The sequence below is a fragment of the Zalophus californianus genome, chromosome 9 (genome assembly GCF_009762305.2).
Source record: "Zalophus californianus isolate mZalCal1 chromosome 9, mZalCal1.pri.v2, whole genome shotgun sequence".
Lineage (NCBI taxonomy): Eukaryota > Metazoa > Chordata > Mammalia > Carnivora > Otariidae > Zalophus > Zalophus californianus.
In genome coordinates this window covers 91,644,190-91,657,429 of record NC_045603.1, presented here as the reverse complement: position 1 = coordinate 91,657,429, position 13,240 = coordinate 91,644,190, and the positions used below count along the sequence as shown (strand labels likewise).

General features: G+C 37.6%; 2 protein-coding genes across 6 annotated transcripts in view; one reads left to right on the top strand and one right to left on the bottom strand.

Moving 5' to 3' along the window:
• Nucleotides 1–7,273, top strand: part of LOC113921374 (activating transcription factor 7 interacting protein) — a 166,147-nt gene extending 158,874 nt beyond the window's left edge. For all 5 annotated transcript variants that reach the window (XM_027591878.2, XM_027591877.2, XM_027591876.2 and 2 more), the window contains one exon: nucleotides 2,111–7,273. In XM_027591878.2, coding sequence (XP_027447679.1) covers nucleotides 2,111–2,530 — 420 coding nt within the window. In that variant the 3' untranslated portion in view covers nucleotides 2,531–7,273. The remainder of the gene's footprint in view (nucleotides 1–2,110) is intronic.
• A 145-nt stretch (nucleotides 7,274–7,418) lies between these two features.
• Nucleotides 7,419–13,240, bottom strand: part of PLBD1 (phospholipase B domain containing 1) — a 54,232-nt gene continuing 48,410 nt past the window's right edge. The window contains exons 9-11 of the mRNA XM_027591880.2: nucleotides 10,332–10,517; nucleotides 9,613–9,719; nucleotides 7,419–7,706 (exon numbers count right to left, since the gene is read on the bottom strand). Coding sequence (XP_027447681.1) covers nucleotides 7,524–7,706; nucleotides 9,613–9,719; nucleotides 10,332–10,517 — 476 coding nt within the window. The 3' untranslated portion in view covers nucleotides 7,419–7,523. The remainder of the gene's footprint in view (nucleotides 7,707–9,612; nucleotides 9,720–10,331; nucleotides 10,518–13,240) is intronic.

Sequence of the window (13,240 nt, the reverse complement as noted above, 5' to 3'; positions counted from 1 at the left end):
TTCAGAAGGAACTTTTTTTAAATTTTATTTTAATTAATGTAAAAAATGCTTTTAAATGAGAATTTGCAAATATATCAATAGAGAGTATAATATATCAATAGAGAGTATACTATGACGATTCCCACTTACCCATCACTCATCACTTATCAGCATATGGCTAATCTTTTTCATATATAATGCCACCCACTTATTTTGACAATCCATGTATACACGGGGTTATTTTGAAGCAGATCCCTATTGTATTATTTTATTTGTAAAACTTGAACAAAAACCTCCATTGCAATGACAAAAATGAAAAAAACAAAACTCAGTTGACTTAATTATTAAGTTTCAGGATATGAGCAGATTCAGAATCCTAGAATTTTAAGAATTAGAAGGGACATAACAGCCATTAAAGCTGTTGTCAAACTCCTTAAATTCTTGTGCTCCCTCCAGTTGGATTCATGGCTTCAGCCATCTTCTCTTGGATCTTGCTACCTACATGTTTATTTAACGTTATTTACCTAGGTGACTAAATCACTTAAGGAAAAAAGAGATAATTTTAGAGAGAAAATAGAGCAAAATGGCTAGCATTCAAATCACTTCTACTTCTTCAGCTTTCAATATTTTATTTAAATTTGATTTTTTTCCCTTCTAACTTTATATTCATTTTAGCTTTTTAACTGTGGATTCTGCCTTTTTCCAGATATGTATATGAATTTTTTCCACTAGGCATATGAATTTCAACACATTTGCTTTCCTTGAAATTATCCAGCATATCCTTTTTGAGTTCTTACTATGCGCACATTACTGCTACTAAGCTTTGACAGGGCATGGAGGTTAAAAAGATAGCATCAGACCTTCACAGAATTCATTGTTTAGTGTATGTAAATAACCCATTTTATTAAATGCATATTAAAACATAGTTCTTATTCAGTGAATTTTAGTTAAGGAAATCCTACTTGTTTCATGACTTTCAGTCTAAAGTCAGTGAGCAAATGACACGTTTCACTTGGGAAAAAAAAAAGATCACTCCATATCCCTTTTTCCTCGCTCACACTTGAATCTTTTTAGAAAAAAATTACCATCACTGTAATCTTTATTAAAACCTAGATATAGGGCTCCTGGGTGGTTCATTCGGTTAAGCGTCTGCCTTTGGCTCAGTTCATGATCCCAGGGTCCTGGGGTCGAGTCCCACATCAGGCTCCCTGCTCAACCGGGAGTCTTCTTCACCCTCTTTCTCTGTCCCTCCCCCATACTCGTGCACTCTCTCTCTCAAATAAAATCTTTAAAGAAAAAAAAAAACCCTAGGTATAATAATAATGTCCAGTGTTAGAAACAAGTCAGTTTGAATTCATACACTTACTATTCATGCTTTTTCATCATATGGCCTTTACCTTTCCAAATGTCTTTTCTTATTCATATGCCGTATGTCTTAGTAAAAGTTAATACTTGTTTTTACCCATAAATCCTCTACTTTCCTGTAGCCCCATGCCCTTATTCATGCTTTACCTGTTGGCCAAAAGGTTACACACTATTTCTCCATTTCTAAATCTTACCTTTCATAGTCCAACTTAAATATCACCTTTTTTGTGCAGATTGACCAAGAACATAATATGTACATTTAGCTTTAAATGTGCTTATTTGTGATATGCTACTGTCCTTAGGTGGAAAAAATGGCTTAAAAATGAAAGTAGAGTTGAATACTCAAATTACATACATATAGTAGACTGTCACACATGATGTTTAAAACTGTTATATTATTCTAAAATGAGAATCTATAGCATAGATAGTTAAACATAAATTATTTTGTTAGAGATAGTTGATTATTTTAGTTTCTGTCAAAATGATTTTCCATCAGCAAAGGCTTTCCTTTCCCAAGGAAAGCTTAGTATTTTAGATGTAGAAAGTATATTGGAGTATCAATAGGCAATCAAGCAATATTGTTTATGGCATGATTGGTCACAAATCAAATAGAGCTAGCCAAATGTGATACAGTATTGGTATTTCTTAGTATTCTTGATGTAAAATGATAACTCTTTAAATGATGTCTGAGTTGTTTTAGTTCTAGCATTCCGAAATAGTCCTTTCTGTGATCATTATTAAATCAACATGACTCTTCTTTTATTAGGAGCCCCCACGCCCTGTGCACCCAGCACCCTTACCAGAAGCCCCACAGCCACAGCGTCTGCCCCCAGAAGCTGCCAGCACATCTCTGCCTCAGAAACCACACTTGAAGTTAGCACGAGTTCAGAGCCAAAATGGCATTGTACTGTCATGGAGTGTCCTGGAGGTAGACCGAAGCTGTGCCACTGTTGACAGCTACCATCTCTATGCTTACCATGAGGAACCCAGTGCCACAGTGCCCTCACAGTGGAAGAAGATTGGAGAAGTAAAGGCACTTCCCTTGCCCATGGCATGCACTCTCACCCAGTTTGTATCTGGCAGCAAATACTACTTTGCAGTACGAGCCAAGGATATTTATGGACGTTTTGGACCTTTCTGTGATCCTCAGTCAACAGATGTGATCTCTTCTTCCCAGAGCAGTTAAACCTAGGAGCCTTTATCTCTTCCTCTTTCCGAGTTCCACTTTTTGGTCTTGTTTTAATCTTGTGCATGATATCCATTGTAAAAGCCACATTGTGCAAGATTTCTTGGACAGATGTGTATATACACTACATTTGTTTATAATCAGAAGTAAAATAAACAGCCCATAAAGCAAGAATCTTTTCCTGGACAATTGAAGCTTCAGGGTTTTGAAATGTAAATGTGCACCTTGCTTTAGTTTTAAGGCTGGGGAATATGTGTGGGTGTTTATGTGTGTTTTTCCCTATTTATATGTTTACTGCAGTGGAATCTCCCATTTCCATTCTCACATTTACCCCTCTTCAAGTATAAAGTAAGTAGATCAAGGGATCCGAGGTATGGTATATAACTGGCATGATTCTGCTTCTGAGGGATCTGTAGGTTCATAGCTAAATGAATCTAAACAAAACCCAAGGAAAGAAATAAAAAGCAAAATGGTTAAATAGTTTAAACTAGGTTAATTTGAACACAGGAAAGGATCTGTTCATCTTTTTTCTTTGCTTGGTTGTTAATTAGGTGAAAAAGATCTGCCTTGGCCCCTCTTTCCTAATCTGGCTCTTACATTTATTTTGTGCCTTAAAGATTAACTACTAAAGTAAACATGACCATTTATCCATTGTTGATCTTCTCTTTCAGACTTTTGCCCTTCATTTCTCCTTCATCTCTACTAAATATAGCACATTCCCCTCAAGTGAGTTTTAAACTTAAGGCTTTTAGGTATATTCTTACCAGTGGCATCACTACATTTAACTCTAAAAATTTGACTGCTCTTTTCTTCTAAGAACATAAGTGCTTTTATCTTTGGTCACTACTTAAATTAACTGTGTAAAACGGACCAAGAGAAGAAAGACCATAGTGTAAAGAAAATTGTCCTTCAAACATATTTTAGAATTTATACTGCATACTGTGTTAGAGATTAGGAAAGCAGTGCTAGTTCACTTTATCACCCAAAGCGTAGTATTCTTTCATAGGTAGTAAAATTCACAAAATAATGAGCTAAAATATCAAAGGGAAAGCTTTATTTCCTTATTATTCTCCTGTCATCTTTTTCTGTTTTAACCTTTTAACTTTGTTTTGATGGTGCCAAGTTTTGTCTGATTTACCCTCTGTCAACTTTGGACAGAATTTAAAGTATATCCTTTGGGGTTATTTTATGTAACAATTAGATAATACTTTCTATGTGTCTCTGTTCCTGTTCAGAGTTAATCAAATTCTGTTTAGATCATGGATTTTCAGTATGAGTGCCAGCTCTACTGGTATCAGGTAGGTGTTCAAGTGTAGGTAGTTTAGGGCAGGAGAGATGGGGTAAGTTGGGGGATGAGAGTATGGTTGGGAATAGTTTGAAAGAAATTCATGGAGTTTATGAAATAGTTTTTCAAGGCATCTTCCCTTACCATATTTGAATTCCTATTCCTACCTTCTCAAAATAAATACATTTTTAATTTTTCTTGGGATTATAGGAGGGAGCTATCCCTTCTATTAATGCTGCTTTGTTTGCAGCTTTGATGGCTTGTAATGGGAAGTATTCTAGCTGTAAAGAAACTCTCATTAGAGACTTCACAGTATACTGTCACATTAGGTGTGAAGTTTGATTGACGCTGAAGAAAGCCTACAGATTGCCAAAATGTAAGTGCTCCAGAACCTTCCTTTCACTTTCAGAAAATGAGACCACAATGAGAATTAAAGTTTTCATGAATCCAGTTTGCCAACCAACCACATAGATGTTACTCATTCTAGGACTGATGATGATGGTAAAAGAAGTTGTCAGTGTCATGCCAATGAAAATTTTAAAAAGGGAGAAACTGATGATCTTCTAGCGTATATGAACACCTATCTATATCTGCATGTATATATGTTTTTACCCACAGTGGTGGCATTGTTGATTATGTGTTCAAGATCATTCCTGTCTACAGAATGGAAAGCCTGTGTTCAATTAAAAATGTTCTTTATTGGCCGGTTTTATGGTCATGTGATGACAATTTGCTTACCTAGCCTAGAAAAGCTTCCCTTGGTGAATGTTTTTATTTATATTCACTAATCATTTTTTTAAGCTTTCATAGCATTATATAATCAGATGAAGAAAGCCCAGTAGAATGAAAATATTATTTTAGCCTATATTGTGTGTCTTCTGTCAAAGAAAAAAAAAATTCTCAAATAGTAACCCTAAAAATACACTTACTACAGCAAAATAAAACTTTTTTTATTCCAGATGGTGGAAGGAAGGTACAAAGAGAGACTGTAATTATTTGAGGAAAGTGTATATTAGGAGATTCTTTCCTCAAATTAGCATGCCATGGGATTTATAGGCAACAGCTATATTGAATTTACTGAAAAGTGCTAGGCTAGGACTATAGGCATTTATTTTGGGCAGGTTTTGTTGATGAGCTCTGACTTTGTTTCTTTTGAGAGAGAGAATGGAGGACTCAACTAGAAATAGCTACTGATTACAAGACTATATTGTAGCAGTTCATACTCCATGGTACCTTTTCACAAAGTATTACAAATAAGTTTGATTATCCCATTTTGGGAATGCAAGTTTGTTAACAGTTTTAGCCTGACAGTACTTGTGTAAGTATTGCCTTATTGGAAATCCCAAAAGCTTCTGATATTTCCACCTGAAATATAGGATGTTCATACGGCATTTGAAGGTAATGGTGATGTTTGTTGCTGTATGTTTTGCACTTTGTCAGAGTGATTTTCACCCTGTTTTAAGTGTGAGTAAACCTCTTTTTAAAATTATGTTCTTGCCAGCTAGTTTATAAAATACAAAGACAACATCTCTTGTTAACTGTTAACTTTCTGAGGTAACCATATCCCTGTTTCCCTGGACTTGCTTTAAAATATGCAGAATACTGTGTACTGTTTAACACAGTAGATGTTCATGAGAGAACTGAAGAATACAGCTTTCTTCCTTGAAAAGTGCATATTTATTGGGATGCCGTTTGCCTCACAGAGAGTGTTCCCCACTCAGCCCACCCCCATTTCTGGGATAGTAAATGAAAGATTTAATTGGGAAACATGACCGAAAGCAAGGAGCTTAGAATTTTTGGTACATCTGTCTGCAAAATTCCTTAGGCAGGCTGCACTATACAGTTCTCTTACTGTATTGAGTAAGTGTTAACTTAGTTTTTATCATTTGCTCTTTTGCTTACATTTTCCAAATTATTTGTGCAGCAAGGTGAATGTTAATATTGCATGATATGCATTTACCTTGTTCCATGGATTTTCCAGTACTGTACAAGATTAACAAAATAATGCCTGTGGTATCCTCTTCTCTTTGGTACACTGTGATTTTAGCACATTAGAGTACTGAAAAGACCTTCCAAGTGTTCTCCCCAACTTCCTTCTTGGGCTATTTCAGAACCATATGATTTATTTGTTATTTTAATTTCATTGTTGACCGGTCGTTGGCCTGTTTTATTCTAATTTCCAGAAAAACCATGCCCCAATATTGGATTCTTGAAAATAATTCTACCTAAAATCAGTGCAGGATTCTGCCTTCCTTACTATTTACTGAGTGATGCCCCTCTCCCACTTTTTAACATTTTTGGACAAACAGAAAGAACAATCTCATGAAGTGTTTTTGTTAGTGTGGCAGACTTAGATCTTATTGCTAAAATGCATTCCCCTTGAGCCAGCCAATGGGGAGGAATGATAAAACACATGTTTTGTCTTCTCCAAACATTTTATCATGCTACGTAAGTTTTTTTTTTTTTTTTCTTTTAGAGTCAGCTAAGTACCCATCATTTATATTTAAATGCTGGGAGTGGGGGGTTGTTTTTCTTTTAGTTTTGTTTGTAAATAAGGTAACTGGGCAATCAAACACCTTTTGGGGATCCTGGCTTCATTATTTTCTCCGCTATTTCAAAATTAAATATAAAAATAAATCCTTTGTAGGAAACTTGCATCCTGATTTTTCTTTATTGCAGTTGAAAGTGTAAATAATAAGACAATGTAAGACCTTCCTAATGTCTAATACAAACTGGGCTATAGCAAGTTGCCCTATTTTTATTAGGTTTTGAAGGTTTTGTGGGGTTTTTTTCTTTTTTAAATGTACAGTAGAGTGGTGTCTGTATAAGTGTTAACTGTAGTGGGATTTTGTCCAGCAAGCCTGAAATTTATACTTTGAAATAAACTACTGGGTTTTTAACATTTGAGTATTCTGATTCATTCTAGTTATTCTCAGCCCTTGTGTTGCTTTTGGAAGTCTCTCACCTTGTTAAGAATCACCCATTATACTGTATAATATGGTTTATTTAACCCACTGGGCAGTATCACAGCACTCAAACAACATATCATTCTCTAGCTTTGAAGGAGTTGTTAGTAGAGTTGCTCCCAGATTAGATATGCTACTTTTAACTGATGGGAGACCACATTAAGGTTATATTGTGTGCCTAGTCTGTACCACGAAAAGACTCAGCTGGTGCTTGTTAATGGCTGGAAGAATCACTAACTGTATTTCTGTTAGAGGTTCCTTTGAAAACGAAGTTCTACCATCCCCTAGGGCTTTATCATTAAGTATATCCAGCCCGGGGAAGGATAAAAAGCATGGAAGAGTACAGGTTCTTAGGGGCCAGGCCTGGAAGTGACACACTAGTGTCATCAGATTCCTTGGGCAAAAACCCTATCACATGGCACAGCTATCTAGGGGAACATGGGAGATGAGGTCCATGTGGCCAGATGTGAAAGGAGAATATGGATCTGGGTGAGTAGTTTCTGCCATACCATCTTGTATATGAACTTGTATGCTAAAGCCAGGTATTATTATGTATCTTCTTTCTTCTACAGTGTGTCACCCTATAGAGAATGTTGTAAAAAAACTACAAAATCAACAGAAAATGAAAGTGACAGGCTGAATTTAATATACTTTATTAAGACTAATTCTGAATGGAAAAACATAGCTAAAATAGTGCCTTTGGAATCTTATTTGCAACCTTCTATTCCCTCAACTCCCTCCTTCATTTTATGTCACGTTTCAAAATTGGTTTCATGGTAATAAAATCAAAGTCATAGGTCTCTGGCATGCCCTTGTGGAGAGTTTTGTTGAAATGGCTCCAGTGAAAAACAGGGAGGCCACCTTGTACTGTGGGACCACTAATGGCATAGGCTGTATACTCGGATGCGAGGTAGATGTCTGCCACCTGGAAAGCGAGAGGAGAGGGACATTTTAGAAAAGCATTTGGAAAAAACAAGATTCCTGTTTTTCCTTTTTTTTTTTTTTTTGGTCCTCTTTTTCCAAAGTCGCAATATTAGCCCCCTTTTAAAATAAAATCTTGCAAGCTTCCACAACATGCTCTTCCATAACCATTTGGTATTCAGATGTGAATTGAGTAGAAGTGCATTAACATAGCCAAATTCTGAGATCTGGAGTCAGAATGCCCATATTCAGAATTCTAGCTCCAAAACTTGTTTAAAAATAACCCCTATAGGACTCCGTTTTCTCATTTGTGAAAGGGTTTTAATAACCATACTTCATAGAAGAGTTGTCATGGGGATTAATGAGAGCAAATGCTTGCAGCAGTGCCTAGGATATATTCTTCAGCAAAAGTTGTTACTAATCAGGACTGTAACAAGAGTTTTAAAGTAGAAGGAACTCAACATTCAAAAACGAGGTCCATGAGTTCTCAAAAGCACCTAAACCCTGGATAGCAGCAAATCTTAACCTCAGAGGAAAAAGAAGACGTCTCATAGCTTCTGATTTTCCACATATTCAAAATGGCTCAAGGAAAATGATAGTAAGTGTATCCTTCAACAGAAACTCTTTTGATGACAAATTGGCAGACTCCTCTCTCCAGAAGATAGTAGAACTCGGCAGGTGGAAGGTTGGCTTGGGTTCTCTCCGGTAAGGCGGCAGAGGTCATTCTCTGTGTATCTGGGAATGGCTAGAACACTTCTTGCACACTCTACTGAATGTTTGCAAATACCATTAATAAGAAATAAGCACTCACTGGGGTTTCATGGGTGTCAGGCTTTCTACACCCACAGAATTTTACTTTACACAACATATTGGGACTTGTTAAAGCTAGCACTTTGGTATCATGGCTAAAAAGTAGCTTGAGTAGGAACTAGACTATTCTAAAGCATCTTCTGTTTAGGCATTAGGCTGATAGAAAAAATTATGTGTAGGGGGATCAGCATTCTTAACAGTTAACTCCACTTCTAACAGATTTCTCCCAGAATTTAGGATTGAAAGTGCAAACAAAAAGACAAGCCCAAACCAGGAGTGCAAAAGGACGTGGTAGAATGATTCTTTTCCACCAACCAAATGGCTAACTCATACCCTCGGACACCCCAAATCCAGTAGTGTGCAGGAAAGTTTTTAATGATCAGCTCTCTTGAGAGGAAAAAAAGACCCTGATTTGTAGTGTTTGCTGATTTGCATGGTGTAAATACTCCTCCATGGCTGATTTCAAGCTATCCACATGATGTCAACGGATTTTAACAATTGATTCTCACAAGCCCTTATGAGCTGGCTTCAGACCACCACTGCAAGTAAGTAATACCTATTTATTACCTATATTAGGAGATGCATTACAGCACTTAATAATTCTAAGATGGTGAAAACCCTTTAGTGCTTGTCCAATAAACCTGTTCCCTCAGCTAAATTCAGTTCCTGCTTAATGTGAAATCACACTGCTTCCAATAATAGGTTCTTTGGACTTTGGGCTAGTCTGATAAAACTTAAGACATCAACATCATGATCATGATCATCATCATCATCATCATCATGGTGTACATTTACAAATAACACAACATCAATACTAAATATTCTTCACAACAATCCTATAAGGCAAGTACTGTTATGTCCATCTTACAGATAAGGAAACAAATATTCCAAGATTATGGAATTTTCTATTAAGTGGCAGGGCAGGGCATTAAAGTTAGGCAATGAGACCTACTACCAGAATCTGCAAAAGCTGATTCCTGAATTGAACTTATGGTCAGAGACAATATTGTGTCTTATGCCACAAAAATCTCTGCAGCTTTGCCTTTGGATAGGCCTACGTGCAGGTAAAAATTAAATTCAAAAGCCAATTCGCATGTTACCTTTGTGTCATAGCAACCTCCAGGACTTGGGTTAAGTGAGTTCAGGTCTTCACGGCAGCAGATGGTATTGCAGGGATCGCCCTTACTGTAAGGATCCTTCTTATAATCTAGGAGGAAACAGTGATGGGGAAGAGGGTGAGTACTGGTTGTTCTGAGATACACCTGCCCACAGGAAGCCTCTGGACCTGTTCAAGTCTAGATAATCAAGAGAGTCCACCCCAGTGGCCTCACTGACCCAGCCGCTCTCAAGAAACTTGCACAGTGAGAGTGGATGGAAGACAGAATAAAGGATAAATGTGCATCACTATTTTTCTACAAAATAAATACAAAATTGATACTGTTCATCAAAAATAAAGTATTTGTGAATAAAATTTTTGTTTTATTAGCTGCTTCTGTCCTTGGAAGAAAACCTGTGTTAGGGTTGAGGGGGAGTGGTAAAAAGAAAATACTCTGTATGGGTTATTGCCTCTGTGTTTTATATATTGTTTTTTTCAGTGAAAAAAGTCTGTAGAATCTTCTTCCATGTCATTTTATAAAAGACAAAATTCTATCTGTTGAGTATAAAATATGTATAGTATTGATTGAATACTAAAAACTTAACTTCTTATAATTCCTTCTAGTACTGAGATGGATTCTTAACGTGGGAAAACATACATGGATTCTTTATCCATGCGGAAGAAAAGTTTTGAGGAATGATTCTTGAGAAATGTGCTACGTACTGTTGTATCGCATGATATATTTCATGGATGCCATATCAGTCACGTCCCCTTGGTCACGCCGGAAGATTTTGGCTCGTGAAGCCATATCATAGGAGTACTCCAAACCCAGCTTCTGAACTAGCATTGGATAGCCACTCCAGCTGTAGATTTTTTCATGGAAAGGAATGTTGTAGGAGGGCCAATATCCTGATTTAGGATGGAAGGAAGGAAGGGTGAGATTGACAGGGAGACAGAAAAGAGAAATGGGACAAAAGAAATATTATTAATGATGGTTTCTTTTGAAAATCGGCACAGGTGTGTGATTGCAAAATGATATTATAAAGAAAATAAAGCTTTGAATGTGAACGCTGGCCTTCAAACTGATCCTTTTAAATGTACAGAATCAGTATACCTCTAGATGATTCCATAAGGGAAAGAAGAGCATCAGAATTCTTTGGTTTTCACCCAAAATTCTTTTTTTAAATATTTTATTTATTTATTTGTCAGTGAGAGAGTACAAGCAGGGGGAGCAGCGGGGGCAGAGGGAGAAGCAGGCTCCCCACTGAGCAAGGAGCCCAATGCGGGGCTCCATCCCAGGACCCTGGGATTATGATGTTGAGCCAAAGGCAGGCGCTTTTGGACTGAGCCACCCAGGCGTCCCTTCACCCAAAATTCTTAAAGCAATCTATTAACCAGAAAATAACCTTATGATCTGGATAACAAAATGAAGTGTAACACAGAGCGGTCTGAGGAGCTGGTTTAAGTGAACCTGGTTCCTGAAATGCCGAGATAGTTTCACAGTGTGGCCCTAACGGAACAGGCCAGGTGCTAATCATGGGACAGTGGAAGAATATAGTACCTAGAGTTCAGAAAACCTGAATTCTAGGCTCAAGGCTGAATCACCAGGTCTTAGGCAGTTAACCTCACTTTATTTTCTCTTTTTAACAGGGAAAGGAGAAGGAAGAATCCATAATTTGAAGAGACCGGAGATGATCTTTAAGGTTCCAGCAGGCTTTAACTTCTTTTTGTAAGCATTCCTTAAGGCTTAGCTTCATCCCCAGCTTCATAATGTGCCAAGTCCATAGAGCACATTCATCACTAAGTGTCAGACATGTGACACAGCTCTGGTACAATCAATATTTCGGGAACAGCCCAGATTCCAGTGGCCTGGGCTATTGTCTATAGGACAGTTAGTCAACGCAGGGACTCTTCCACCATTCAGGGTTTATTTCCCATCCTCCATATTGTCTTGGCCTTTGTCTGCCTTTCTCCCTTTTGACTGTTTTATAGGATCCCCTTGGTAATCATTATGCTTGGTAAGCATTAGATGAATATTAACTATTATAATTATTATACTTCTCTTTATATGAATGCAGCTCAAATGAATAATCAAAATGGCTGCTTTACACATCACATTTTCCATAAAGCTTCATGATTTACAAAAACATTTAGAGTATCTTACATAATCTCACAACAACCTAATTATGTATATAAGCATTACCATCCCTCCTTATAAAGAAAGAAACAGAGGTTCAGAGATGTACAATGCCTCCCTTCTGACCAAGGGCTTCCAGCAATATACCACAGCTGCTTCCAAATTCTAGGAGGTTTGTGGAACTTTCTGTCTTTTATGATAATGGCTAGATGATATCATGTAAGTATTTGGGCAAATCACATTTCTTCCTTTCTGAGCCTTTCTTTCCTTACAGTAAAATCGTAACAATGCTGCTTATCCGGAAGTATCTTAATGAAGATCAAACAAGAGAACATAAGTAAAAGGCCCAAAAGAGTGCCTAGTATATAGTAGACAATGAATTGAACTCTCTGTTCTTCCCACCTCTGGCAAAATAACTACAGACAGATCAGCATCAGATTTTTTTTTTTTTTTTTTTAGTCTCAGGGTAGATTTCTTTATGGCATCTAGGAACAAGATGACAAAGAACTGGACTGCCATTCCATAATTAGCGGCCGTCCAAAGAAGAAAAGGCCTTGAATAGCCTGTCCCCTTTAACACACATCTCCCCCTTGAGGCTGCTAATTTTGTCGGGCTCTTACGAGCTGGATGGGCCAGCCTTCAAGATCAGACAGCTGACTTCTCAGTTTTGAACTGCCATCCTAACCAAGTGACTGTCAATGATTCGACTTCTCTGTTGACTTCGTGATATCTGATCGGCTGGGCAGCTGAAGTTTCCACCTTCACGAACTGTTTTCTGCATGTTAGGAGCATTTGGTTGGCGTCATTATACAATCTCTGGGGACCGCGGAGCCTGAGGACCAGGCCCTGATTCCCGGGGTCCGTATCTGCCCTCGGTTCTGTTCCTGCTAATCTATCAGCTGATCTATTGCAGTAGCTTCCTAATTAGTCTCCTACCCTCTCTCTGACTCCCAGTCTTTTCTCCCTTTTCAAAAACTCCCATTTTCTAAACTGCTTAGCAGGATAGAAAGGCTGATATTTTTCCCTCACCACCACCTTCCACTGCATAGCCCTTCCACTAGCTATCTCGAGCTAACAGTCTCTCAGTCACACCAGTTTCCATGCCTCCATCTGTTTGACCTTGTCCCCTTGTCAAATTGCTGAGCTCTTTTTTGACCTTTAACCATCACTCAGACATCATCTTCACTCTCATTTATTCAAGAAATATGCACATATGTTGTGTGTGCCAAACACTATGATCGATGCAAGGTTAAGAGTGCTTGCTTTGTGTCAGCCAATGTGCTCCAGAATTTACAAGAATTCTCCCAATTCACTCTCGTGACCACTTTGTGAAATTACAAAGGTCCACACTCCCACATCCAAAATCTCTTGGAGGCCAGATAATTCAGAACTCAGGGTTTTGCAGGTTTTAGAACAGCAATGGGGTGTGCATATCACATATGACATTGCAGTCTCTGTGGGCAACACTTCATAATCAAAGGCATTGAAATTTCTG